Source organism: Anomalospiza imberbis, chromosome 2, assembly GCF_031753505.1.
Source record: "Anomalospiza imberbis isolate Cuckoo-Finch-1a 21T00152 chromosome 2, ASM3175350v1, whole genome shotgun sequence".
NCBI lineage: Eukaryota > Metazoa > Chordata > Aves > Passeriformes > Viduidae > Anomalospiza > Anomalospiza imberbis.
Window position 1 is genome coordinate 7,709,005 of NC_089682.1, and position 21,965 is coordinate 7,730,969.

Here is a 21,965-nt window from a genome sequence, read left to right on the forward strand (position 1 = left end):
ACGTTACACACTTGTGGTTTTAACTAACTGAGGTTCAATAAATTTTGCACTGGCCACTTGTATCATATCCATGTGTGCAGCCACTTCTTTCTTTTTCGAGTTTAATTGATATTCACAGTGCATATATTTAAGGCATGCTGATTTCTCAAGAGACTCTCACTTGTGTGTCTGTTATCCTTTGCTGCTCATGGTAGTGTTTCACAGGAGCCTGCATCTGTGCACACTCCAGAGTTTCCTTAGCATTTCTTTTGAACTCTGTCATCCAAACAGATTTGGTCCTGAAGCCCAGACTTTTAAGGAAACATATTTTCTCTTTTGCTAAAATGAATGTTGTTGGAACCTCAGTTTAGCTTCTTACATGGCTGGCTAAAGCTTTCTGCTGGGTTTATTTTGGTTTGTTCTGTTTACCCTCCCAGTCTGGATGTTGGCACAGTACATTTGAATGTCCTTTGTAAAAGTTGCAGTTATTCAGCAGTGTCCAGGCATGGCTGATACTATAGTCCTCTGTTTGATAATGTTTTAAACTCTCCATGCATTTATCCCTGATCTACTCTTTTTTGAGCAAAGTGTATTATTTTAACAATTTTAATGTATACCTTGGAATTAAAAAAAAAAAAAGGGGGGGGGAAGCAAAAGACATTTTGGTTTTTGTCTTCAGGATGCTTTCATTTTCTTTTTTCTTTTATTTTAAATCATGAATAGACTGGTGGAATATCTATCATATGATGTAGAAAATAAAACTAGCAGATGCGTATAAAAAGCGTAAATATTTTTCTAGATCATCCAGTTTTACTGTGTTTTGATTTGAATGAGAATGACTTTATATGTGAATCACATAGTGTGGTTCGAGTTTTTTTAGATGCATGCTGGTCCTTACCCTCTTGAATACTGATTTTGTTAGCACTTATAGGGGGAACATGTTTTAGTGAAACCTGAATGCTTCTCTTGTGCAAAAACAGATCACAAAGTGTGTTATGGATGTCTTACTTAAAATCCCTCAGAACATGTTATGCTTAAGTGAAATAATACTTTATCATTTTTAAAACACATCGTTTTCATATTTTTAATTGTTCTTTATTTCATATCATTGTAAGACACAAACACATGGAAAATATTTGTTAAAGAAAAAAAAAAAAAAAAAACAACAAAAGAAACTATGTTGGCAGGAAGGCACCTTGCTATTTGGGGAATCAAATCTGGCTTTTGTCCCGGAGCAGAGGCAGCGTGCTCAGCCCCAGGGAGTGGGAGGGACTGTCCCACACTGCAGTGGGAGCTCCTTTCCCAAGCAGTGGAGACAGAACAATGGCCAAGCCTTAGGGAGAATTGTGGAGAATTCCTTCAGCAGGTGGGCTGGATCATCACCACCAGTGCAGCGCATTTGTTCTCCAACAGGTAACTTCTCTGGAAGCTCTGTCTGAAAGTACACAAAAAGCAGAGGCTATCCTGGAATTCCATCTGCATTATTTCATAATCATTCTCTAAAATATTTTCCATTTTCATCTTCCATTGTACCTTTGCATTTCATTTTCTCTGCTACTGGGATAGGTGGATCACTTTGCCACTCAGCATCATCTCATTGTTTTCTTGTTCTTCCTGTTCCTCTGCCTTACAGATTAAATGGGGGATTTATTTTATATTTAGTCTTCAGAGCAGAAAGCGTTGTTCCACATTTTTATAATATATAGTAGTGATAAGTGAATGGGTCTCTTAAACCCAAGGCTAATACAAATATGAGCCAACAGTTACTTTTATATTAATTGAGAGTAGTTCTTGAGAAATTTGTGTATCCACCACTTTCCAACAATGCAAAATTCTGGCTCAGTTTTCATGAGACTATGAGAGTTACTTTGTTATGTTTAACCTGTTTTCTTTTTAACTAATATTCTGTCATTTTGAGTATTTATAAGCTTGATACTGATGTGGTGAATCCTCAAGTGAAATTCAGCTTGATACTGTACTTTAAATGGGAATTTTAGTACTTAGCCCGTTCTTCTTGGCCTGATGTCATCTCCCCTATGTAAAAGGTGTGTCACTGTCTGAGTGCTCCAACATCTCTTACTGCAAAATCCAATGACTTCTTTTTATATGTGGAACTAAAAATTCCCATTATTTCAGTCTGTTTTTAAGTTACTGGGCCCTGATACATCAAAGAACAGTAACACTGTATTCCTGACACTTGTGGAACATTTAATTAGCTTCACTGATACTGTCTTGGGATAAAGAGGATCAGTTTCATATTTAACTTTCTACATTTTCTTCACTTCTTGCATTGTGTGTAGTTCAAGTTTCTTTTTACCCGTAAGGGCTACCTGCTGTGTTTGGGTTTTTTTCGTTATAAACCTTCAGGTTCTTAGGTTTATTATTTCTCCTGGAGCTTGGGATCTGCTCTGAGAAATGACAAAAATAAAGAAATGCAGCACCTGGGCCACAAATATTGAATAATGCTTCAGCTTTCTTAGTGCTGGGAGCTTAACTTTGGAGTGATATTTCAGTCTGCATTTAGTTCACATTCAGAAAACCCAAAGCAATGTATACACAGCCCAGTGAGCTCTGCTCCTGTCTCTGAATTCAGTCAGTCCTCTGCCTCCTTCTTCCAGTCCTTCAGGTAGTTGGCTGGGATGTGTTGACTGTTCTAGGTGCTAGTGATCTCATTGCAGTGTATTTTTATTCTCAGAATATCCTTGCAGAAAATTTATGTGAACAGGGAGAAGCAAAAAGAGTTGTGAATTCCAGCATTGGCACCTCCTGGTGCAAGGTGTGCTCTGCGTCACAAAGCAGGAGAGGAGCTGTGTTATTGTTAGTTATTGTGGATTTAACTGGTTTTATGGGTTCTGTATCCCCCTGGAATGATGTTCATGGTCATTAGCATTTTCTCTTCAGGGTGATGATCCAACCCTGGCAAGGTACATTGGCCAACAGGTTTGGGAATGAAGCCCATTTAGGCCTAACCCGACTCTGTTAGTTCCTGTTCTTGGTTATTAGTCCATATTGAAAGGTGGGGGAAAGACAGGAGCAAAGCTTATTCTGTGGGGTGTAGCAAGGTGTTGTCCATTGGACAAACTCTTTGTAAAGCCCTTCTGTGTTGAGGGAGTTGTTTCTCCTGGTGCTCGTTGAATCATTGAGGTTGGAAAACATCTTTAAGGTCATCAAGTCCAGCTGTAAACCCAACACTGCCAAGTGCACCCCTTCACCAGACAGCCTGTTCCAGTGCTTGATAACCCTTTTGGTGAAAAATTTCCCTAATATCTAATCTAAAACCTTCCCTAGCACAACTTAAGGCTATTTACTCTTGACCCATCTCTTGTTACTTGGGAGAGATCAACCCCCCAGCTTGCTACTCCTTTGAGTGAGTTTTAAAGAGTGATAAGGTCTCCTCTGAGCTTCCTTTTCTCCAGACTAAACACCCCAAGTTCTCCCCCTGTTTAGACTTCTGTTCCAGACCCTTTACCAGTGCCTGTATCTAAACTCCCTCCAGCATTGTCTTTTAGTTTACTTTTATCTGATCAGCTGCATGGTGTCATCTCTAAAAACTGCTTTGCCTTGGTTTTAAGATCAGCTTCAATTATATCAAATGCAGTAAAAAAGAAAAAAAAAAGTGACTTTGTTACTGAAATAATGGGATTCTTGTGTCCTTGAAGTCAGTAATATGTTAGAGTACCTTCGGAAATACTGTTCTAAGCCCAAGTTTTCCCCAGCACTACTGCTGGTACATTCCAGAGTGAGAGTGTTTTGCTTTTTTTAAATGGGACCTTTGAATTTTATTGTATTGGTTTTTCAACTGCTGTGCTGGTTTTGTTGGTACTGCCACGTGCAAAGCAGTACCTTTATGTCATCCTAGTTTGGCATATTTCATCTTTGCAAAAGATGTTAAAACATTTGCAGTGTGAACAGAGAAAAGTCTGGTTATGTCTGTGTACTGTCTGGCATGTCTTCAACATCTGCTGTCACTTGTGCAGAACTGCAGCTTCTGCAGTCAATAACATTTTTATGATGAGTATTAATATGGGTTTTCCTTAAAACAGGAGGCAAATTACTAGGTTAGAGTCCTACTTTGTAAGGAAATCAAATGCTGTCAGACACCAGAGACTGGGTTCATCATGCATGAATGAGGCATTTAGGGACACCTGAAATTAAATAGAAGAAAATAATGTCTGCTGTGATTTTGAGGAGTAGCATAACCATTCATTATCAGTATTTCTGTGAGACAACTTGAAATAAATAAATAAATATATTTTTGTAACTGTGAAGCAAATCCAGAGGCACAATTCAAAAAGTCAGTTGTGGGGGAAGAAATGCACACACACTGAAGTTTATTTTGTACAAATATCGTCTCCTTGGCTCTTTTGCCTCTGAAGTGTTAAGGCTTTGATTTTACAAAGTGCATCACATTTGATAATCTCTGCTAAAAAGGAATATGGTCCACAGCAGAGCTAAAATTTGTTTGTAGCTCATGTACACTGAAGGTAGGAAACTTTGACCTTTGCAAAGAAATAGGATATGCAAGTCAGATATTACTGAATGTCTGCGGGGTCTGAACTAACCTAAGCAGAAATGTGTCCTTGAATCTGTTTTTCACTGTATCAGTGTGTGGAGCTGCAGAGATTTGTGTAGTCTTTGTTTCAGACTGAACTTTGTATGATTTCCCCACAGTTCATGACTGCCTGCAATTTTGCTACTGCATTTTGAGAGAATTTAAACTTGGATATATTTTCACTTTTTAAGGTTTTGATCAAAAGATATACAACAGATATGCCAACACTTAGCTACATAACAGGATGAAAAGCCTTTTGGTGTTCTTTACCTGAACCTTCTGGTTCCCTTCATGTCTCCAAGCATACAAAATATGTCAGTGGAAGATACCCTTGATAAAATATTGACTGGTAATGTCTAATGCCACAGGGCATCTCTCCCTGCTGCTGACACAGGTGAAGAGCTGTGTGCTTTCCTTACAGCTCTCGTGTCACCAGATTGCCACTGACAGACCCTGTGAAGGCAGTGAGCAGGATTTCTTTCTGGGATCCTTTTTACCCTTTGGATCACTACAAAGCCAATACTTGCACAGTCTTTGGCTGTGGCTGGGGAATGTGTTTTCCTTCTCAAGGGAGCCTAAAATCATTTCAGGGTTCTACCTTCTAAAGGGGATCATATCTCTCACCTGTCATTTATGTTCATCCTCTGTAAATTAAACATCATTTGTGTTTTACTAAGATGCTGTTCTGGCAACTCTGTCTGTCTGACAGGCAGTTTGTTGTCCGTACAACACACTGAAGGGTCAGGAATTTTATTCTATCAGTTCTTGAAGTAGATTCGTTCATGTGTCTCCTTCTTCTCCCATAGCAAGGCACTGACCCCTGAGAAAAAGATATTATCTTCTGTGTGCCTCTGAAATGTGGTCATTAACGACCTGTTAATACATATTAAACATTCTCCAGATGGCATTTAGCTTCACTGGTGTGTCAGGATTTCAGGATTTGTGCAGTAAAGTTTGTCATTCTCGCTCTCTACAGCACACTTGTTTGCCAGTCACTCGCAGTGGGAACTGAACTAATGCTCAGAGAAAAATGGTTTTGCCCAGCTGAGTTTCTCTCCTCTATTCTTACCTCCAAAAAGTTACATTTTGGTTTATGAAAAAGCAGGTGAAGAAGCCCAGATGAGGAATGATCAAAAAAAAAAAAAAAAAAAAAAAAGAAGGCAGTTTCGAGTAAAAGCTGAAATTGCATAGGGCTGAATTTAGCTGGCATCATTTTCTCCTATGTGTAGTAGGTAAAAGTGTAAGAAAATCTGGTTTTATGTTTGTTTCTGACACAGGTAGCACCAAGTGTAACTCTGTTCTAAAAGACACATAATGAGTGTGTAGGAATATAGATGACTTCTGAAAACAAGGTACAGTTGACCTGCTTTCTGCAGATAAAAATTCCTCTAAAAATTTGAAGAGTATGTATTTTGGTTCTGTCATGTGAATGATCAAACTTAAAATTGAAATTCAGGGTCAAATTGCTACTGCAACATTTTTTACAGGAAAGATGATTCATGTGTTGCTTGAATGTGAATATGCAGAGGAATTGAGTATTTCAAATCTGCATAACCCTTGGCAGGGTTACTGAAAGTCTGAGTGCTTCCAGTAACAAGCTGCAGTGTTGGCAGATGCCAGTTTTGGGGCATGACAGAAATGAACACTTGTTTGTTCAGACAGAATTAATGTTCTGCTTCAGACTGTCTTCTGTCAGGGAATCTTGATTTTAGCTGCTTCCTGAACCCTTTTGTTGAGTTAGTTTTGTTTGCATTGCTCAGCATTTCACTGGGTGCAGAACTGGAATGCAGATGTTGATTATGCTCCTCTTCCACAGCGAGTGTATCACAGAAAAGGATTTGAAGCTGTGAAGGGCTGTGGCCTACAATGCTCTAGCAGGCACAAAGTAGAGTCTGAAAGATGCTTTGGACTTTGATACAGGATGGAACTGTAACATGTTCTGTAGAATTATGCTGGGAAGCAAATGTTAGGTCTCTGATGCTGAAATGGTAAAAATGAACTTCATGCACAGTCCTTAACAGTGGAGAAGAGTGGGTTTGAAAGAGTAAACTGTCTTTAAACAAAGTTGAAGATAAGGCCTCTGCTGTGACCTTGCTATTCTGTGTTTTCCAGTAAGAGTTATTAGCTTCAGGGATGTGTTTCCTTGAGAGCTTAGAATCCCAGGAAAAGAGGCACCCATGGGAACATTATGATATTTTGCATGGAAAAGGAGATGTGAAACAGAATTCTTTCTTTCTTGGCAGAAGAAAGAATGAAGTGATCTAGCATTTATCTAATTGGCCCTTTAATTTTAGCCATTCTTTGATGCTGCTACTTGTATTACTTATTCAGTGGGTCATGAATTTCTTTCAGTCTCTGAGCCCATAAAATCTCTGGGGTGGATGGAGAACCAGGATAGGGAGCTGTGAGAGGTAACAAAGCAAAAACCCTCTTTGTTAGTATATGCTGCTGTGTAAGGGGCAGCACCTCCAGATGAGAATTTTTTGGATGGTCCAAAAACCTTAAAGTGGTGAAAAACAGCTCTCTAATATCACTGTGTTGCTGTGGTCAAACTGTTCAGAAAGTCAAATATATAAGAACATACTGTAATGATTATTTTTAGATGTTTTAATGTGGGAGTTTAATGTTTGAGGTTGGCAGCCAAGTATCTGGTCTGAATTGCAGCTGGATCCCCACAAAATGTGTATTTGTATTGAACGAGCAGGGGGCTTTGTGCTCTAGCAGTTCAGTAGCTCTTGTTTTAAGAAGTTTCTCATTTGCCTCACAGAAACTTTGAGGTTTGGGTAGATAAAATATTTACTGATTTCACTGTGTGATCTGATCTTTATTACATTCAAGATCAGACCAGGTGGTGAGGCTGCATTTCTACTACTTGTGACATACCAAAATTTTTCAGTGTGATATTGAATGGGGGTTGCATTGGGACAGTATTCTGACTCCTCTTACAGGAAATGGTTAAAAAGGAATTTCTGCACAGCTGAAAAACTAGTCAGAAGAGAAGAGTTTGTTGTTTTGTCTCGACTGCCTGATTTTGGATTAGGCTTTGGGCTGTCTGCTTTAAATATCAGAAGAGACGAGACAGGCAGAAGACAAAAAGTCTTAACACTGCAAAAGCTGTCAACTGATAGCAACTCAACTTTTGGGTATTCTCTTCATAGCTTTTGTGTTCTAGCATGCAAAATTTAAATCAAAACTTGTGGTTTTGATAAGCAGTACTATTCTGCTTATTAGCTATAATGTCAATGTATGTTTGTTATATCAAGTTCTGTTAATACATCTGTTGAGTGTGTTAATCTTGTCAAGAGCAAGCTCTCAGTTTCAATTTACTTTCTAGGAAATGCAGAATAACTGATGCTGAGGAGTGAGACTGACATACAAAGTATTTAAAAGTCTGGAAATGCTGAAAGTTACATATGCTGTGGCATTTTACTTTTTTAAATTATTATAAACTTTTAATTGATATGATTATGCTTATTGCTGACTGAAATTGGTGGAGGTTGGGTTCCTGGGCTGAGGGGGAGGAGTTATTTGCTGGAAAATAGAGACTCCCAGCAAAAAGAAAGTCACGATTAGGGCATACATTTTGTCCTGCTGTGAGGCTGTTGATATTGCATAGAAAAGCTTTCTGCAGAGGACAGTGAAGAATGAGCCAGTTCATTCTGCTCCACAAGAAATCACCTTTGGTATGGTCCCTGTAGGACGTAGGTTTGCAGGGCTGCTGAGAGGAGCCCTGTGAACAGGATGGGTTTCTGTGATTAAAATGCTGTAGCTAACTGCACAAAGTAATGTGTTCTCTACCACAGGGAGCACACAGAGGCTGGCTGTAAGTGTAATTAATGTTCACTTTAATCTGTGATGTGTGCAAACAGGTTTTATTCAAGGTTTTCTTAATACATTTTGTAAAACAGTCATGTAAAGGTGTGTTAGATTCTTACATCCGAGGGAGCATATATTCTTTTTAATGTCTGAATGAAACCTCTACATTCAAATGCTTTCATTAATTAATTATGCAAGCTCTAAATTCCTTAATTCTAAATTGCTTTTGCTACACCTAGTATTTCAATGCAAAAATACTGAAAAGTGTTGCAAAACCAGTCTTTTTTCAACGATTGCAAAGGAGGTGGGACTGCTTCACCAATTCTGGTGCAATAATGTCCATTGTAAGCTTTGCTTCTCTTGCCTCTTGTAAAAAAACTCCACTAACTAACTTCAGTTAGAGTGTGCCATTTCAAAATGAAGAGATCTCCTCGGGCTAGTGAATCTACCAAATCCACATCCTTTCTCTGGGTGAGGCCATGTTCTGCTCCTCAATGGCTAGATCCCTTGCCTTGGGTAATATATCATCCTTAAACCCTGATGCAAATATGAAGGTTTTTCTTTTAAGTGTTGTCAGAATTCCTTCTAATAGTTTGGTTCCTTCAAAGCAAACCTCAGTAAGCAGAAATCCTAGAAGATGAAATTTAAGTGCCGTGCCTCAGCATGAAGGCGCTGTGGAAAAATAAATGCATTCTTGTTTAGTCTGAACTTTGCCTTGATTTTTTTTCTAAACGTTATTTGAGAAACTCTGCTCCCTAGTTTTCTTTTTGCCTCCTTCCTAATCTCAGAAGATAACTCTCCCATGTTCGTGGGGAAAAAATTGTTTCTGTAAACTGCTGGTTGTTTTGGGTCACAGGAACGAGGGAAGTCTGCAAATTCAGCAGCATAGCTCTTCAACCATTGCTATAAATAACTAATAAAAATATTTTCAAGGTAACTTTTCTGTAATTTCATTACTCTTAAGAAGGAAAAAGACATCCGGTAACACTCATGGTGGGTATTGTGCATTTTCTGCTGTGCTTTGGTCAGTACACAGTGCTCAGTGCAGTTTCTTAACGGGCATAGAATGGTGGTACTTTGTAATTTACAGCTGCTGGAGTTTGGGTAGATTTTGTTAATTTATTTAAGAAAAGGTAAAACAAATAATTCCATGCACAAATAAAATATCTCCTGAACTACAAGCCAGCAGAAAGCTTTTATCTCAAAGCTTTCAAGGCTGCTTAAACTGTGGAGTTTAGTGGTTTTGGCAGCACAAGCTGAAGTTGTTGCATTGGAAGAAACTGATTTAGCTTGACTTCTCTACTTTTCTTTCCCCAAGAGAGTGGTGTAACTGTCCTGCAGGGAATGTTTTTTGGAAGTGACACTGTTTACTGCTTTTGTGCTTATTTGTGTATGGGCTTGAAATGTTCAACATACTTGTTAAATTGTTAACCCAGGAAAGTGATGGTGATGTTGGATTGCATTTGTGGCAGTTTATGCATCTAAAACTGAGTGGTATTTCTCGTTGTGTGAGAAAGAGAAGAGGGCAGTTCTGTGTCCTTGCAGGATTCCCTTTTTCAAACATCCAAGGCCATTCTAAGCCAGACGCTGGAGCTGTGAACTTCCAGAGGAAGCTCCTGAGCACTTTTTGCTGAGCAGCCTAAATGGTGCTTTCTTATCACCTCGTCCTTGGCAGTGTTAGGATTTGCTGAAGGTTTTAGAGTCACTCTTGCATTTTGAATGCTTTTTTATATCCAGTATTTTGAATTTCAGTTAAATTTTGAGTGTTTCCAAAGTTGAGAAATTCCTCAACTTCCCTGGGCAACTTGTTGCAGTGTTTCACCACCCATAGTGTGATAAAAATGTCTCTAATTCCTTAAAATTTTTATTTGTGCTTTTTTCTGTTTTATATATCAAAGAAATAGTCTAACATAATTAGAAAGTAATTACAGGCATGACCATCTTTATATCACTTGAAATGTAAGCCGAAAGGCTTTATTTGAAAGTACTGCTTATTACAGTACCTCTTTATTCTTAAGTATACATTTTTTCCTTTAAAACAGGAACAGTATGTTAGGTTTGTATAAAAAAGAGTCTGTAATGTTTTATCTCTAATTTGAAACCTGAAGAAGGATCTTTCTTCTGTTGTGCTTTGCATAGTTGAATGTTTTTTAAAAGGATTTTTTAAAATAATAATTAACATGGAAGTTTTGCAGTAGCCTGTTTAAATACAATGACATTCTTCTGTCTAACAGAAAATCCTAGAAAAATAAGGTTGCCCTTTTTTATGAGTACTCATTCTTGGAAGGTTTGTTTTTCTGTTCTCAGAGTATTTGGCTTTTGTAATGTTCTGTCTTCAAGAGTATTTTCCCATATTCCAAGGTTTATTTAAATTACATCAGATGTTTGATGGCTTGATTTCTTGAGAAAAGTGAGATATGCAGGTTGACTTGATTTTGTAGCAGAATGTTTGGTTTATAGCATTTATTCAAGATTCACAGGCTCACTTCTAGTAGAAGAATATAGTGTCTGGAAATCTGTGGCAAAAGCATGGGAGGTTTGCAGAAGCCCTTAACCTCTTGAACTTTCCCATGTCATCCTATGAACTCTAAATCTATGGCATCGTTCAAATCAGGAAATGTTTAAAAATGAAAAGCCAAAACCCTAGGCTGCTAGATTTTGTATACAGAAGATCTGTGGGTTTTGCAGTTTAGCAGTCATCCCAATCCTGGTAACATAAGCAGGCTGTTGTAAACACTCGTTAATTTATATGAAGTAGCATATGATTTCAGTAGTTTGTTTTCTTGTTATTTCAGCTTTATGACAAAATAAACACAAAATCTTCACCACAAATCAGGAATCCTCCAAGTGATGCTGTACAGAGAGCCAAAGAGGTAATGCCTTCAAAGTATGGGTGTTTTACTTTGAAAGGTTGATTGTATTTAAGCTATAACTTACTTTTCTTCATTAAGATGTGTATTCTGGCTCATTATCTGAATTATTTCTGGAATATTACCATTGCTTACCCATGTTATGTAACAAGTTGCATAAACTTGCAGAATTCCATTATCTGTGTAATGATTATTAGTATTACTCAGTTTAATCATTTAACCTTTTCTTCAACAATAGTGGTGTTAAAAGAACACTCCTGCTGGGTAATTGCAGTATGTTTCCTGTTCAGGTTATTTATCTGCACCAGAAATCTCTTGTTTATAAAATTTAGTCACCAAAAGAAATATTTTTAAGTGTCAGCTTTTTAAATTGAAAAAAAAGCAAGTTTGTCATAGATAGATCTAAGAAGAGCAGACTTGGAAATGCAATGAAGGTGGCCCACTAAGACCAAAGATAGACACAGATGTTCTTAATCCTTTTACCTTGCAAATAGTATGTTATTTGCTTATTTATGGCAAGTAGTAAAAAATACAAACACATATTGTATTATGTATTATCAGTAAAAATTTGTGCAGTTTTTAGGGGTTACATCATAGGAAAACTGTTTATTGTGCTATTAAAAGAGGAAGACTTTAAAACTCTGTGTAATAGCTGAAGTCACACTGATGCATGCCCTCAAGTCCTAATCTGCAAAATTTGCTGTCAGTTAATCCTGGGGGGTGCTTCCTGAAGCAAAATACTCTGCTTTCCTTGTCCAGCTAGCTGCATGTGAAAACTAAGGTGTAAGAATCAGGTTGCAGGCAAATGAGTTAAAGCTTCTTTACTCCTCCTTCCCCAGTGATAAAGTGGCTCAGATTTTATAAAATCTGGAGCTTGAAGGTGGGGTAGCGGATGGCCCAGCTAGATTTGGTGTCCTTAACAATAGATTTTATGAGTGTTTTTAATTCTGCTTTTGCACCAATTGTTTTACTAAATTGAGGCCATGTATGAAAGCAGCACTGGTGGAGGTCTTGCATGTCACCTCTTAGCACTCCATTCCTGTCCCCATGTATTTAGCTGTTGGAGGAATGCTGTCAGTTGAAAAAACAAAAATTCCTTCAAATTTCTGCTTTAATCTCTTCCAGAGAGAGCATTGGAACAAGGTATTTTATTCTCTTGGGGCAGCTGGGTTGGGGCACATTCTTTTAAAACCTCTCCTGTGTCAGGAGGTGTGTATAATCATTTGGGGATATTCTGACTGAGCAGTGAAGGGTTTAGTTTCTTCAGTAGCTTTAAAAGAAAGTTAATAAGGGACATTTCTCCTGCTTGTTTTCTAGGTATTGGAAGAAATTTCATGTTACCCAGAGAACAATGATGCAAAGGAGCTAAAGCGTATTTTAACACAACCTCATTTCATGGTAAGCAGATTCTACTCTTGTTTGGGTTTTTTTAAATTATTATTTTTTTAATATATATTCTTTGTGTTAGAAAACTTCAGTAAATTCTTAAAATCTGCAAGGGATGGAACTGCATCCAATACACCTGTAAATAAGTATTTCTAACCTGCTGCTCTGGCAAAAGAATTAGTATTGGTCCTCATTACTGTGCTGAAAACTGTCAGCAGTTTGGAGTAGTGTAATTATGGAGCAGTTTCACTGTGTTTTTGGAGGTCTGTGTTGCACATGGAAAGAAGAATGAATCCTTTTGGATGTCCATAAATAGAGCTGGGGTCCTCCTTTTTCTTTTTCCAAAGGTCTTCTTAGGATAAAGGTGTGTGAATTCATTGCAAAATAAGTGTTTAATATTATTTTACAACAAATCAGTAGTTTGTACAGTCTGTTGAGTTCGTGTTACATATCAACACTTACTGTGTCTGTTTCCCAAATCTGATTTTGATTTAAGGGCAATAATTGTCCTAAATTCAGGGATGTTACTGCTTTGTAACTTGGTTCAAGTTGCTGTAGTCTACTAATTTGAAGGATTTCTTTTGTTTATGCTGTAGGTGAAGTTCACAAATTGAGAAGTAAACATGTTTGCTTAAATCTGCTATACACTATTGTCAGCTTTAAAATCAAGAATTTGACTTTCTCTACTCAGCTTCATTTGGAATCTGACAGGCTCATTTTATTTACTTTTTTGTGTTTGTAATTACCCCACAGTATTGCTAAAACATGAAGCATTGTTGAGAAAGAGCATTTTTAAAGTATAAATTATTTTCCGAGTAGGCATCAATAACAGTGATTGTGGTATATAGAAATTTTGTGTATCAAATCAAGTGACAGGAAAATGGAGTTGAAAATCCACTTTTTTAGGTAACTCTATTCCCTGATACACTCATAAATTTAAAACCATTTGTCACAATTCTTCTGCTGCAAATCTATGAAAAGTATTTTTTCATAAGGAATAAGCTGCAATTCCATAACAAGTACTTTTGATGAGAGGTAATTTCAGCAAGTGAATCTGTGATATCCCAGGCTAAATTGCCAGTTGCTGAAGTCCCATTATCCCTTTTCCCCATCTTTCATCCTCTCCCTTGTAGTTCTAGCATTCATCTAGAGCTGGACTGTAATGTTGCCCTGGGCTGAACTAGTAGAAAATTGCTCAAAGAAAAAATCCCCAACTAACCATTTAGCAAAAAGAATTTAGGGTAACAGGGATGCTGCCAGAGCCAGAATGAGCAGGGGAACAGAAACAGTTTGTGTTAGGGAGGAATGTAAAGCAGCAACTAAACCAGCACGAGTTGGTGTGGATCCACACCTGCAGATACCACAGGGACAACTCTGTCTCCAGATGCCAAAGGGACAACTCTGTCCTCTCCGTCATTCCCACTCCTGCTCCCAGGTGCACCTTTATGGGTTGCAGACTTTAATAAACTTATATTTGTTGAATTCTGCTAAACTTCCCTTCAGAGTAAAGCCTTTATATTTTAAGGGAAACTATTAGGAAAAGGAATAATTGTATAAACCAATATTGTTAAGCCACACTCTGTGTGTTTGCCAGGTGTTGTACAGAGCAATATTCTGGTTATTAATGCACATTAATTCAGTAATCAATTAGATGTAATAAGTAGGAGTGTGCATTAACACCTGTATGATAATGGACTACTTTAGTATTTTTTTAAATCTAATATGTATCCCTAATCAGAAGAAAAAAAGAGTATAATCTGTCATATTTACTTAACTACAGTGTTAGTGGGTTAAACTGTGTGCAAGCCACAGAACCAAAGCCACTAAAACATGTCTGTAACAGATCTTCAAGGTGTTCTGTTGTTCTAATTTTCTTTTGCCCTCTAATTTCTGTGCCTTATGGCTACAGAAAGAAATTATCAATTTATTCTGTGCATGTTTAACATTTTAATTTAAAGAAATGTATGTAAATTTTGCATGAAGGTCTTTCAGTAGATAATTAATTTAAGAATTCTAAAAGCATTGTCAAGTATCTCATTTGTTATGTATGTACACATTTCAAAGAGCTTTTATTCCATTACCTGGCTTTCAGTAGTTTTTCAAATATGTCAGTTTCATGTGTTAAAGATTCTATTATATAAGTTTAGTATGTTGTAACAATTGAAATATTTGCTAGGAGACTTTTGCTTAATGACATACTGAAGTTTTATGCATCATCATATGCCTTCCTGTGCTGTTCTCTGCAGTGATCCTGCAGTACAGTAGAAAACAGTTGTTCTCATCAAAGTCATTTTTAACAGGATTATCATGTTCTGCAAAGGAAAACAGGAAAAAAACACATCATCAAAATTAGCAGAAATGCCTGAAAAGAGGCATCTTTAAGTAAGGTCCAACAGGAATCTTTTTAATAAATGTTTTCAATAGTAAATTGAGCTTGCTGTACTTTAATGTATTTCTGAAATAGTGTTCATTTTTGTGAACATATTCAGAAGTCATTTAGTATAATTACGGACCATTAAAAATGCTGGAAGTACCATCTTTTAACCACCTACAAGGTGAATATTATGGCTAAAAATAATATAAATTGGAGCAAATATTTGATGTGATAAAAATGTAAGGACCTGGATTGCATAAGAAATATAATATTGAAGCATGGAAAGTGTAACAGATACAGGCAGGGGCACAGAAGCAGCCCCAAGGTCATTGTGTCCAACCATTAACCTACATTGGAGTACCCACACATAAATGGACACACAAATCAAATTTTAATTAAATATTTTTAAGTGGTTTAACTTACTTATGTGGTCCAGATCTCTAATATAAAATGTTGCTTCAGTAGAGCAGACTAATGCAGAGGAATTGTTGCAAGTTTGAGCTTAGTGGTTGACAAATTAAGATGAAAAAGAGGAAATGCAGATACAGGTTAGTATTTAACTAAAAACAGTGTATATGTAAGTGGGCTTGAAACACTGGGAAAATGGGAAGGAATATGGGCAAAGCATCGTTAGTTTAGGGAATTTATTCCATCATTATAGTGCTGACTTCCCAAATATAGTTTCAAATTGATTAGAGAAATGAGAACAGAAAATGTTCAAGAAATTATCTTTTATAACACGGTACAATTTAGAAGTGCTACTGAGGTAGCTAATGAAAGCTAATGAAGCAGTATTTTAGCAGTTTGCTGGTTTGCACTCTTAATTTTTGTCAAGCATTTTGAACTCAGGGTGGTGGTGCTGGGACCAAGTTCTAGGGGAGGGGGAGAGTATGGAAGCAATTATAATAGTAAACAACAAAAAACCTGTATTTTCTTCTTTGAGCTGCTATTGATCCACAGTCTGCCTTTATTAGAGTGAGATACCGTGGGATCTGAGTAGCTTTCCATTTTACTATAGTAATTATTATAGAATAGTTTGCACAGAAAGGTAGATTCCTGATTCTCTGTCTATGCACATGAAGATGGATTCACTCTGACACCCTGCAGGTGTCGAGAGGATGAGGGGGAGGGAGGCAGCATCATTCTCATTGAAGTGCCTGCACTAAAAATCACATTAACTCGTGCAGGTTTTAGAGTCTCAGGGTGTGTAGGTGTTTGCAGTCTGAAAGTTTATCTTGGTCTCCTTTAAGGGAAAAGTTCTTCAGTGGGAAATGGGGCACAAATAACTTGGATTTCCTTGAAAAGCTTCAGAGAAAACCCTTACAAGGAACGAGCAAGGGACATGGGAGATGATGGAAATGTGACATTTTGTTGCTGTGCTGTCCTCCAGGCCTTACTTCAAACTCATGATGTAGTGGCACATGAAGTTTACAGTGACGAAGCGCTGAGGGTCACCCCTCCTCCCACCTCTCCCTACCTGAACGGGGATTCCCCGGAGAGCGCCAACGGCGACATGGACATGGAGAACGTAACGCGGGTCCGGCTGGTGCAGTTCCAGAAGAACACAGATGAGCCTATGGTATGGAGGGAAGCTCACTATTTCCCTCTGTGCTGGTAAAGACCAGTGTTGTAATGATTTTTGTGCCAGTTTCCTCGCTTCAAAGTGCGGTTGTCTATTAACTGGAATAGTTCAGCAGCCGCTGTAGATATTTGTCCTCCTTGAAATGCTTTGTGTACACTCACACTGCTGCTGTGCCACTAGGGCTGGGTTTGTTTAAAAGCAATCTTGTAGTAGTTACAGCAAATTAGTCCTTAAACGCAACTGGAGCCTTTGTACTACAGTATAAAATCACATTTTTAACAAACCAGATCCTTGTATAGTCATATGTTGAAGTATTGCATCCTCACTTATAAATAGTATCTGGTTTTATTGCTCATCTTGAAGTGAGTGGCAAGGATTTTATTTTAATCTTGAAATTTATACCCTGCCTTCAAGCTTTCAGAAAATATGACTGTTCTTAACCACTCAAGAATCACAGTGCTTAATATTTTATTTTAAAAGTATAAACGTTTCTTTTTTTTCCAGGGAATCACTTTAAAAATGAATGAGCTGAACCACTGCATTGTGGCAAGAATTATGCACGGAGGAATGATTCACCGGCAAGGTAATCACATCTCATGAAGAGTTTTGTCCTCAAACACAGTTATTTTAGATGCTTTTGTACAAATTGTGCACATTCTCCTGATTGTGACTGCTGCTATTCCATAGCAGTGTCCCTCTGTGCCTGTATGGACTCCTGCTAGCTGTTTTAGTTACCTTCCAGTTGCAGATCTCTGCCAGTTTTGAGGTGAGGGCCCACTGTGTTTCATTTAGTTCTTCATTAGCATAATTACTGTCTTCATTAGAATAATTACTGTCTTACTAGTGAGTGTAGCTCATCAAGAGATGGAAACACCAATATTTTCTGGAGCTGTACCTATTTAATCCTCTGTTTAAAAAAATCCTTACACAAGTAGTGGTACTTCCCCTTGCAAAAATGAAAGAGCTTTGTCCACACAATTCGTGAGGATCTTTATATTTTTGGTGTTGAGAATCACAAAAATGGGGTTTGAAATAAAAATATTATTTGTGCCTAGATTCTAAATCTTTATTTTCAGTTTTCACAAACATAACAAATCCTGAAAATGTGCTTTTTTTCCTCATGCCCAGTCTTCTCCTTTTTGTCATTTTGTGCTCAGATCAGATGTCCCGGAGAAGCTGGGTTTTGTCTTGCTTTAAACAAAAAAACTTCCCTACTAGGTTGTTGGCTGCAAGTTTGGATTGCAGCCATTAAAGGGTTACTTTAATTTTTTCAGACTGTCGTCTTTTTATTGTGATGAAAACAAAAATTTTCTTAATTTTTCCAACCAGAGTTCTCTCTAGCCTTGTGTTCTATTTTAAAGGAAGCTAGGAACAGGTAATTGGGAAGACAAAACATATATTCACTTTGTCTGACTGATATGGTAAAATCTGTCAGGAAGCAGGAAAGACAAAAGTTTTAATACAAGCAAAGATGCAATTCAAAGAGAATTCTGTGGACCTTCTGAACTGAAATTTATTTGGCTTCTGAAAGTGAGTTTTTAAAGGAGATTGCTCTAAGATTCACAGGAGCAAGGTTTTCTTCCAACTGTGCTTAGGTAATGCTGATGCTCTGCACAGTCTTGCTTCACATGACTGTGTTCCATAATGGGGCTAATAAAACTTTTAAAACCTTGCTAAAACTGGGTAACACAGCCAACTGTGCCCATTACAACTCTTCTTTTTAATTATACAATAGCTTTTATATCTAAAGATTTGGGAAATTTAACTTATTCTCTGTGTGCTTCATCTAGCTAAGGTAGTGCTTCTGCACTTGAAAATGAGCTTTACTTCAGTGGTTCTGTAGTATGGTCATCTATTTTTTTAATGCTTCTAATTCTCTTAGTGCTCTAGATACTTCTTAGCTTCACTGCTTCATTCAGCATACCTGTATTTAGGATATTTTTACTGAATAGAACAACACAAGTGTCATTTGACAGTGATCTCAAGCACCATCTTTGAATCCTATTAATAGGGCCTGTGCCTTGAATTGGTTTTGGGGAGTGTTAGGTCATTTTTCTCTGCTGTCTCTTTTTGCTGTATGGAAAACTGCCAGGCAATATCAGCAGTGTCTGGATAATAAATCTGCTGTGAGGTATAATTTCAGGTCCAGCAATATTAAACACAAACTCTGCAGTTCCCAGTCACAAAATTGCAGCTGCTGTGAAGCTGTCTCCTGTCTCTAGGCCAGCTCTGTCTAGTCCTGGTGATTGAAATTGTTCTTATTCCAAAGGTGGCAGAGTTTAAATGGGAAGAAAGGCTTTTAAAGATTCCATCTACTTGCACCTTCCAGAGAATTCAGTAAAAATGAAGCACCAGTGTCAGTTATTAAAAATTGTCTGTTTGTTGTTGACAAGTCTGCCGAATGTCCATTCTTTATTCCCAGTTTTTATGTATACTTCTCCTTACAGTCATGATCATAACAATATTCACTTCTGTCAGAGTGACAGAAATGGGAAATGATGCAGAAAAGGGGATTTTATTTGATAAAGGGATGTAACTGAATCTGATTCTCAGTCTAATATAGAATTCCATCACTATATGTCTTGAATAGTATCAGAGAATCTTTATACTATTCCAGGCCATATGGTGGTTTTGATTCAATATTATTGTTTAGCAATAAAACATATTTTTTCTGTTTACTGAGAAGCTGCCTGGGCATCTCTTGCTGTGTATTCAGTGCACTCTGTAAGACAGATTTGTAACTCATACAAAGTCCTTTTCTGAATCTAGCAAAAAAATATTTTAATGTTGTTTTTTGTTTATGCTTTTGTATGAATATTAGTGCTGTGTTGTGATTATTTCAATTTGTAAAATGTGTCCTGAGGTGATTGTGTGTTTGTTCACTCTGCAGGTACGCTACATGTAGGGGATGAAATCAGAGAAATAAACGGAATCAGTGTGGCAAATCAAACTGTAGAACAACTACAAAAAATGCTTGTAAGTGCCTGAAATCTTCTTCATATCTTCTATAAAAGTGCCTGTCTTATTAGTCAAAACTTTTGTGTAATTGTGTTCCAACTTCCCCTTTTTTTGTGTTCTTGATAGACTACCTGTCTATGCAACAAAAAGTTCTTTCAGTATATAACAGTTGGGCTCACAGTTACTGAAGTTACAAATTTAAAAAACACTACTTAGTCTGTCTTTTTCCAGGAAAACTCCACCTTTGACCTTGCTAGTAGAGTCTGTTTGATATTTCCATAACACTTGTTAATTTTTCTGCGTGCAACACTAACCTTGACATCTTGGATGGTATCACTAATCCTAGGCAAGCTTCAAGGGAAATAGAATTTTTTTGAGGTCACAGTAAGCCAGCCAAAGAGAGAAAGGGGAGAAACTCTGAGATCTCTTGAAGTGATCTGCTCACATTTCTGCCCAGATCGAGTCCTGCAGTTGTCAGCCACGTGGTATTAACGAGTATTCAGATTGCCTTTTAAGAAAATATGTTGTCACAATCTGCTGCTATTCTGGAGTTACTACTTGTTATAAATGTTCTTACACAATAGTAAATGCAAAGTGGCAGACCCCATGTCCTGTTTTAATGAAAGGCTGTTTTTGAAATTCCTACCTTCAGGACAGTAAAATGCAGCTTTCCAGAAACTGAATACAGTTTTGCTATTTAACATGTATGATGAAAGGGAAGAAAATGCCACTTGGGTAGAAAAGACTGTAGATGAAAAGAATTATAGCTGCAAAGAAAAGGTTGACATGGGAGAAACTTACACATCTCTGAATCTCTCACATAAAAATACAGTTCTGGATTCTAGGCAATCAAAACCTGGTCAGGTGAACAAACAGGTAATGCATCTTCATCCTTTAGATTAATGAGGACAATTTGAATGTTTGTTCATAGGTGATATGACAACCTATCCATAGCATTTTAGCTTTTCATACTTGGACTATGATGTTTTCCTTTCCAGCATTGACAATTTGGAGATTTTCTCTTCAGTGTTAGTCTCAAAGTGCTTCTTTTTTCACAGAGGGAAATGCGTGGAAGTATTACCTTCAAGATTGTGCCAAGTTATCGCACGCAATCTTCATCCTGTGAGGTAATGAATTTAATGAGCCATCCCCTTTCTTCCTCAGTCCTGTAACTAACTGCCTGCTGATGGCTGAATGTTCCTGCTTTCTGGGAAATTGTTTCTGCCTGTCCTGTTAGATCGCACACCAATTTTACAACAAAGATAACGGAACACGAGTAGGTCTCACCTACCTACTCAGCCCTGCCTTCATATTCATCTCATCAGCACCTTAACTAACTCTTTACAGCCTATTACAGAAAAAAAAATAGGAAAGGGGATCCTTAACTTATGCATTTAAGAAGCCCCTTTAAAGTATGACGATTTAAACTCATACTTCAGTAAGTCTATTAAAGTTCCTAAGCTGAGGAACAATCCTCCTCATTTTTAGGCTTTAAACATTATATTGCTGCTTTGGGCTGTTAAGGGTTAATTGAAAACCTGTTTCTGTATAGCCCTGTTGAGGTAAATTTGTGATGGTCGTGTGTAACAGTTACATGTGGCTTAATACTATGTTTCCATGAAAAAATGGTCTTTGTCACTATGGAAGAAAAACAGATCTGGAGTTGTTGCTGAACTAGAAACTTGGTATTACAGCTTTTGCACAGCAACATTTAATTCCCTTCTGCTCACAAAGTTACATTCCAGATTGCAACTGAAGGGAATTAAATTGTCTAAAATGGCTACTTGCGAGCCCGTGTTCAGTGTGAGCATACAGATGGCATTTGCAGCGTGTGGATGGTGCCAATCTCTGCGAGCCACACGCTTAACTGCGCAAACAGCGCCCGAATTAGAGCTCCCCGAGTGAAATCACAACCCCTGCTGAAGTCAAGCACCTTATCTTAATTAGAGCTGTGATTTCACCCTAATTGTTCCTATGGCTCAGCAGATGCTAGAATACACAGAAACTGCTATTGTGGTTGTCAGAGCAATCTGTTTTGCAAGGGAAAAAATTACTGCTTTTTGGTTGCCTTCGGTACTTCTAGTAGAATTCAACAAAAACTAAAAGGTTTTAGAGGTAGAAGGTTTGACAGATTTTCACCTATGAGGCCAATTTTCTTAAAATAAATATGAAACCAAAAGTCTTTCATGAAAGGCAGAGGCTGTTAAAAAAATTGCAGCGTGCTGACAAATTCATGTATTGACTTCTGTGCTGCAAAGAGGAGTAATAATAAAAGATACCTCACTTCCCAATACTGAAATACAGAAACTGATGAAACTGCAGACTTGCTGAGAAGATGATTATTTGGAAAATCTCAGTATACAGCTTTAATTTAATGCTATTAGTTGTCATTTTAGTACTAGCAGGTAACTCTTTTCTTTAGCTTTGTGTCCTTAGGCTTTTCATGAC

At 37.5% G+C, this 21,965-nt stretch overlaps 1 protein-coding gene across 11 annotated transcripts in view; it reads left to right on the forward strand.

Moving 5' to 3' along the window:
• The window catches only part of CASK (calcium/calmodulin dependent serine protein kinase), a 186,304-nt gene that overhangs the window by 138,640 nt on the left and 25,699 nt on the right, over positions 1-21,965 (forward strand). For all 11 annotated transcript variants that reach the window (XM_068179712.1, XM_068179717.1, XM_068179719.1 and 8 more), the window contains 6 exons: positions 11,143-11,220; positions 12,535-12,615; positions 16,368-16,556; positions 17,064-17,142; positions 19,450-19,535; positions 20,576-20,644. In XM_068179712.1, the coding sequence (XP_068035813.1) occupies positions 11,143-11,220; positions 12,535-12,615; positions 16,368-16,556; positions 17,064-17,142; positions 19,450-19,535; positions 20,576-20,644 (582 nt within the window). The remainder of the gene's footprint in view (positions 1-11,142; positions 11,221-12,534; positions 12,616-16,367; positions 16,557-17,063; positions 17,143-19,449; positions 19,536-20,575; positions 20,645-21,965) is intronic.